Raw genomic sequence first — 7,522 nt, 5'->3', positions numbered from 1 at the left:
TAATCAATGTATGTAAACCCATGTGTGCATAGTGATTTTGTGCAAGCTTCTTAGAATCCTTCTTAATAGAGGTGGATGCAATTGATGTTCAAATGGATTTAAGGCCATTGGAACTAAGATCTTGTTAGCAGCAAGCTAACTCGAATACCAGTTTTTGGAGCTCTCATTGTAAAAACACTTATTATTTTGATAAATTGGGAATATTGTAACTCCTATTTTACGGATAAACCTTGTAATTAATGAGCCGGGGCTACGAACTTCCAAATTGTATCAACCTATCATTACCCATCTTTAGTTAGACCTCTCAGATGATTAGTTTTGACCACCAAAAACCTTGGCTAAGGTATAAAAGCCAATTTTTGTAAGTTATTTTTAAGTTTTGGATAATGAAATACATAGCGTGAGCTAAGAGTTGGGTCCCACCATGGGCTAGTGGGACTCCCAAATATATAGGAGAGTTTTAACTCTACCCCTACTAGTCCTTGGTCACACCCAACGCCAAGTCTGAGATTTAAAGCTTTGACCTACCGGCTGGCTGGGTTTGAAGCGCCATACAATTCCTTTGAAAAAAAATACAAAGCAACCAACACCCACACTACAGGCTCTATCAACTCGGCACCTGCAGCTCCTCCACTCCTTCAAATGCAATAAACCTAAAGCTGAGAATGTACCACTCTCTTGCCTTTGCGTTCTACCAATCTCTAATCCTGTCGTAAACTTTACAGAACGCTTTCCCTTCACAAAGCCTCAAGCTTAATCAAATATCACCCCACCTTCATGGAAGGCAGATGTCCACTTGCAAGTTCTTCACAAAAATCACAACAGTATTTTAAGATTTCTGGCTCAACATCTCCTGGTATGTGTAAGTTTTTGCGTGCTCTGATATCAGGATACCAAAAAACACATATGTTGATCTCCCCACTCTTTCTGTGCAGAATGAATACTGCTTTGCCGGTCCCAGCACTTTTCTTTGAATAAGTTGTCATGAGCATTGGAGTACAGAACATTTTCTCAAAGGCCTTGCCATTACAATCATCACTAACAACCACACGATAAGAAATGACACCAAGTGAAAGGTGCTGTAAATTTTTCTCGCCTTGCTTCTCTGTTAATTTAAACACAAATAAAATAACAACAACAGTCAGCAACATGCATCAGTAAATATTTACTTCTCATTATGTTCGCTTGCCCACATGCAATGCCTTTATGTGCTCAAGCGCGCCCACATACACAACACACATTAACACACACAAAGATCACCACATACGCAGTTCTTGAACCTTACCCAAATGCTTGTATTTGCACTTCGTAATAAGGAAGAAAATTTCTTGGAATAAAAAATTTGGACTTTCAAAGCCACACGACGACCTGCATGAGAGAGTAGGGGACTTGAACCCCTTACCGACTCGGTTTGCACCAGAGTGGATACGCTATGCTCTCTTTGGGGAAAGGTTAGTCGAGTATCCGGTCCACTTTGCAGTGACACCAGTAGCCCGCCTAACCCCCCCCCGGCTGGCAAACAAAACCATGAAAAGCATCAGACGAAAAAATAAAGAACATACTAGTGAACAATCAAAATAAGATCCATGCATAGCATCAGATTGCATATGGAAAAACATGATGTTGAACAAACGAAAGAACACCGGGTCATCTTTTACAAATAAAAAAGTTTGCTTTAGAAGTTTGTTCCAAATGCTACGTAAACCAGGTTTTGAATGGCTCTTCATATATCGAGCTTTGGAAACAAAAAAATGGCCCTGCTAAATGGAACGGTACATTGTGATTCAACCATGAATGGGATTACTAAAGTCTTTGAAATGATTTCGGCATCTCCTAAACAAAAAAAAACCAAATGTCAACAGCTTAAACTACTTTTACTCATTTGAACTACTGAAAAGATGAGGCATTTGAATATGTATTTTCATTATGCATAATTAGTTGGTCTTGAATTTTATTTATCTCTCGATAGCTGGTGTCAGAGGACGAGAGGCTATACTTTCAGTTTTTGTAATTTGTTGTTCCTCAACTTTTACCATTCTATATCATTTGTTGGTGTCATACCCTGAACCCACGTCGATAAATTTCAGTTGGTGTCAAATGCTAGTGTCATTTGCTGGTCTGATATTTACAGGTACCACCACTTGCTGATTCTGAATTTTCCTTTTTTGCAGGTCTAGGAGGCATGGATCTTAGACAGCAATTGAGAGTAACAATTCCATCACTAAATTCTCTAATGTGTGCCTTGCTTCAGGAGTGGGATTCTTTGCACGGACTAACATCTAGTACACAGTCAATTGAGGAGGAAGAGATGGAGTTTGAGGAATACATTGCCCCATATCTGCCTCTTCTTTGGGCAGCAGGCTCCGCGCAACGCACCCCTAGGTGTCAAGGTTCATTCAACGATGCGCTTAGTCGATGGTATATAAAGCCACGCTCGTCAATCGACTGATGGAACCATTTTGTGTTCTACGCTTGTGTAGATGAAGAGCGGTGAAGAGAGATTTTCAAGTTGCCCGTCGACCTCTTCACAAGCTTGACTAACCTCATTCGCAAAGATGTGCAGCAGGGAGATATACCCGCTAGATTTCGTAACTTGCCAGACAGGGTATTCACTGTGGAGAAGAAGGTGGCAATTTTTGTGATGGTACTTGCCTCTGGAAACACGCACTACCACGTGGCAAATGCTTTCGGTTGTGGAAGGTCTACTGTCACCACCTTCATCCATGAGTTTGTGCGCTCCCTAGTCCACAGGGGTGGACATCTTATCAAATGGCCAACTACAGAGTCTGAGATGCAAGACGTAAAGGATGGCTTTTGAGCTCAGAGGGGAATTCCCAATTGTTGTGGAGCCATAGATTGCACTCACATCAATATGGATTTTCCTAGTAATGAGCAAAGTGAACCTTGGCGCGACCGCTATAGAAACTACATCATGATTTTGCAGGGAATAGTAGACTCCAACATGTGCTTCCTGGATGTGAATGTAGGATGGCCAGGGTCTTGCAATGACAAGAGGGTTTTGCGCAACTCGGGTATGTATAGGCTTTGCCAAGGAGGAGACTGCTTGAAGGGTGCATCGCTCGATTTCCAAGAAATGTCGTTCCCGGAACATATTGTTGGTGATGGAGGATATGTGTTGTTGCCATGGCTCATGATACCCTTCCAACGCCCAGAGTTGGTCAGCCAACTTCATTGCAACTACAATTTCATGCAATCTTCAACCCATATAGTCGTTGAGCGTGCCTTTTCATGCCTGATGTGTACATGGCATATTTTGAAGGGAATCATCAGATCCCTTGACATACAAAAGCTTCCAAATGTCATTTTGGCTTGTTGTATTCTTCACAATATGTTAGTGTCTCTCATTGATGACCCCATAGACCTTCAGGAGCAGGAGATATATTTGAATGACCCTTTGGTCGATAATCCACATGCTCATGATGGGGTTGTAGAAGGTGAGAACAGTCTTGAGGCTATCAGTATTAGAGATGACCTGCTTGAGTATTTGGACATGCAAGGAATGAATAACTGAGTTTTTTTTTGGGTGGTCCCTTATGCTAATTGTTTCACAATCGTTCAATGATGCCAATTTTTTCTAATGATGTAATAGTCATTCAATGTCGTCTATTCCTGTCACTTCCTATCGAAGCTTGTTAACTGTACAGTCAAGTTCGAGCAATGTTTACAACAACCGTTCTCTAATCTACTAGCACCTCACAGTCTATTGAAAGAACCCTAAACCAAGACATGGAAATAAATTTTGTCAATAACCATTCTCTAATCTACCAGCACCTAGCAGTCTATTGTTAATTACCAAAGCACAATGGATTGAATGCATACCTTTTAAAGTTTGTCTGCTGCCATCTTCCCAAGGGTGGATGTCATAGCCTGTACTGCATTTGCAAAGATTAGGCTGATCTCCACTTTTTGTCGTTCAATACCGACGAGCCCCTCATGCTGTGAATGTTGTGCATCCATCGTGACCTCGTGTCTTTTCTTCTTCCCTTCCTCCGCAATCTCCCAACCGCGCATGAGGTCATTTGTAGCCTCCGCGAGGCCAACATCGAAGGTGTGTCTTTTCTTCTTCCCTTTCTCCGCAATCTCCCAACCCCGCATGAGGTCCTTTGTAGCCTCCGCGAGGCCAACATCGAAGGTGTGTGTCCTTTTCCTGGTCTTTTTCTCCACACCACCATTTGTTGGTATCTTGTCAAATGATGCAGCATCCGTCGTTGGATCGACCACATTAGGGTTGCTGGTGGAGCTACGACGTGGTGTTCCTGTTTCAATGCGGTCGCATTGCATGAGTATTCAGAGCTAGAGTGAGTGTTCGAACAATGTTAATCTTACATCATAACGCACTTACCATTGCTAGTGTCCACAACAGTAGAGCAGAAGGGTTGACTGCTTTGTCCATACCAAAAAGTCGATCCATGAGTTCATACAACTCTACCAAAAGTTGCAATGGGAAAATTTTCCTTTGGTAACTCGTTCTGCATGGGTCATTGTCTAATAGGAGTCTTTCCCAAAAGGAGTGTTCCTCTCCCAGTCATTGATTTCTCGATAAGATGCATTTAGACGCTTGTACTTTTCATAGGCTTGCTGCCAATCGACCACCAGACCTTGTGGATGAGCACAACGCCACAATATCAATCCATTGCTCTACAATGGTTTTAATCTTCTGATACAAGTCTGCTGAGCAGCGTTTGTCATCATATTGCTTACTGCACTCCAAGAGAACCACCTGGGCACGTAGATCCCAATGAAATCTATCGCTAGGAGCCTTTTTGGGCTTGGATGTTGCTTTGTCTTCTGTCTTTCGTCCACCCTTTGCAAACTTTCTTGGAATGAGCATTGGATGTAGGCTCCACCAAGACAGCAGGCAAAGACCCTTCAGTAGGCACATACACTTCATCGGGAAATTGTGTGGAGGGCACGAAATCATTGACAAGCATTTCCCCAGTGCTTTGGGCTTGAGTTTCTATGGCTTGCAAGTGTTGATGAAGGTCCACAAAGGAATGTGAAAGAGTAATATTCTCCCTGAAATGGGAGGGCAATAGAGAGGTGTGGGATGTCCCGACGGGCTTCCATTCAATGACGTAGTCGCATGTCCCCACGGATGAGAAAATGCGCTCACTTGACTCATAGGAAACAAAACTCCCAACAAGCCCTCTTCCTGGCTGGGACACTAGATTTAGATCTACAGGCAAAATATGTTTCGTAACTAGGTTGGACATATTAGCTCATTGCACCATGAGCTGGTTGTCCGGATCTTGAAATGCACCACCATTCGGCCTGGTGTCCCAAAGCTGGGTTGAAATGAAAAAGGGTTCTAAAATGACATGTTGTACCTAAAAGAGAAGCAAGCGAATAACATCGTCTCCTCACTTGGATGAATAGGGAGCACAAAAAAATGCTTTGCAACCATTTCACATCGGAGAGTTAATGCATTCATTATGGCGAGGATGACAGAACAAGCAGACAAGTAAACTAGCAGGCTACAAGGAGACAAACAAAGCCAGTAGCAATGATAAATGCAACCACTATTGACATCGTTAATCAATCTATAAATATAGTGTATAGAGATAAAGTCTCAGCATGGCTCATTACTAACAATTTTGATCTAGTCATTGTGCCCAGTTTTCTACTGAATAAATTTCTTTGATCTGTAAGTATCTATTACTAATTACTAATAAGTTAAGATTGAGACAAATATGCCATTTTGAATCAACTAGTATAACTCTTTTCTAACCAACTTTAATCCAGCGAAGTACACTCATGAATTTCGAATATTTATGATTTCCATAAAATCATTTGGATTGGGATGGTTGATTAAAACACTACTCATTACTCGCACGTCTAGACAAAAAGTAGAAGGTGAAGTTCAGTCATTAAATTACAATCATTATTTTTTCCTTCCTGAAATCACAGTTCTTCCATAACCAAGACATGAAGGGGCGTGCCCTTGCACACAAATTTTGGGTGACCCAATAAATCAGCTACATAACAATTGTCATCACCTGCTACAGTCCCAGTGATAGCCGTTTTTTCGGCTCTCTGTGATTGCCATAGTGAATTATCCCCCCCTATCAAATCACTCAAACACTGTGGTTACCCTCACCCTTTCACTGTATATAGGTGCGTGTGAGTTAGGGGACTTTTCCCATATCTCCTTACTGAAATAAAAAACCCTCAATTAGCTAGGCATTGGGCTAGTTGAGCCAAAAAAATAAAAAACATAAAAAATATAAGTATATTATGGCCCATGCGTATGTAAATATTTCTTTGTATATAGGGCCTAAATAAAAGATTTTTTCATAATTATTTTGGTATTTATTTAAATATTTCTACTTAGGTGTGTGTTATTTATGCTCTGTACATTGCCTCACCATTACCACAATTTTTCTTACCATTTTTCATACTCTTTATTCCATATAGAAATATTTTCATGTAAGCTTCTCTTATATTTGGTGTAACTCCACCCCAACAAAAATCCAAAAAAACTAGTTTTATTTATTTGTATATTTTTTCACCATTGTGATTTTTCCCTTCCTACATCTATTTTGTTTTTTTTATAAAAAAATTAGAACACCAAAAATATTTATCTTTTTATGGTAGCCTCATAATGAGAGAGATTTCTTTTGACCCCTTTATATTTTTTCCACTTATATTATTTATATTTGACATGTACATATTTTTTAGACCCCTCAATATTTGATTTTCTTAGTTGTACTATTCACTTATATCATGATCTCAACAATATCTTCAATTATAGACCTACCAAATAAGGTCAAGGGTAGGTGGCATGCATACATGCACTATGGAGGGCTCACTCTTGGAGGCATTCAAAAGAATCATCCAAAGAAGGACCCCACAAGGACCTTGTGCAGTGGAAAAAAACGGTCGGTTTTGCTGAATTTTTAAAGTTCACTTGCTCTCCGAATTTGAAAAGGCAATACAAACAAAAGTTGTAGCTCATGGGATGAACTTTTGCCTCAAATTTTTTCATATTTTTTTGAGCTACGAGCTGTGAGCTATGATTTTATTAGTGGGCCCCAGTTTTCCCATGCTATGTAGCCACACTCTCTCTTCCACTTTATCATTTTCCTCTTTCACACACACTTCTCCACTCATCATCCCCACCTCTCTCACCACTCCTCTCTACACCCTACTCACCTTCTCCTCAACCTTGAAGAATAAGAGAAACCATGGTGAACTCATACCTCCCACACACAATTCCATTCCAAAATTGACCACCTAGTCTCATTTTTCCTCCTCCAAATTACCCATATCTATCCAAAAAAAACCACAAAATTCAGCCTCTTCTCTTAAAAGACAGCATCATTGTGGTTGATTACTCAGCTTCAATTACCTTGTCTCTCAAGGAAGGTCAAGAGTGGAGAAAAAATGTACCGTCAAAGCTAGTGGACCGTCAACAAGCGTCAAAATTGGCCCTACTCAAGACACTTGGAGCATCAACTTTGTAAGAAATCCACCTTTTCTTACCTCTTAAGAGTTTTTCTTC

The 7,522-nt window shown here is 40.6% G+C and overlaps 1 protein-coding gene across 1 annotated transcript; it reads right to left on the bottom strand.

The window, feature by feature from the left end:
* Window positions 1-3,843: 3,843 nt before the first annotated feature.
* Window positions 3,844-4,302, bottom strand: LOC147423038 (uncharacterized). Its single transcript, XM_086500897.1, has one exon. The coding sequence runs from the start codon at window positions 4,300-4,302 to the stop codon at window positions 3,844-3,846; it is 459 nt and encodes a 152-aa protein (XP_086357023.1).
* Between the last annotated feature and the right edge of the window lie 3,220 nt (window positions 4,303-7,522).

This window comes from Adiantum capillus-veneris, chromosome 26 (genome assembly GCF_014529385.1).
Source record: "Adiantum capillus-veneris isolate H3 chromosome 26, ASM1452938v2, whole genome shotgun sequence".
Taxonomy (NCBI): Eukaryota; Viridiplantae; Streptophyta; class Polypodiopsida; order Polypodiales; family Pteridaceae; genus Adiantum; species Adiantum capillus-veneris.
Note: the sequence above shows the minus strand (reverse complement) of the source record. Positions and strands in the feature narration are given on the sequence as shown.

Excerpts from the sequence above, each read along its gene's own strand:
- LOC147423038 (XM_086500897.1), bottom strand. The coding sequence starts at position 4,302 with ATGCAATGCGACCGCATTGAAACAGGAACACCACGTCGTAGCTCCACC.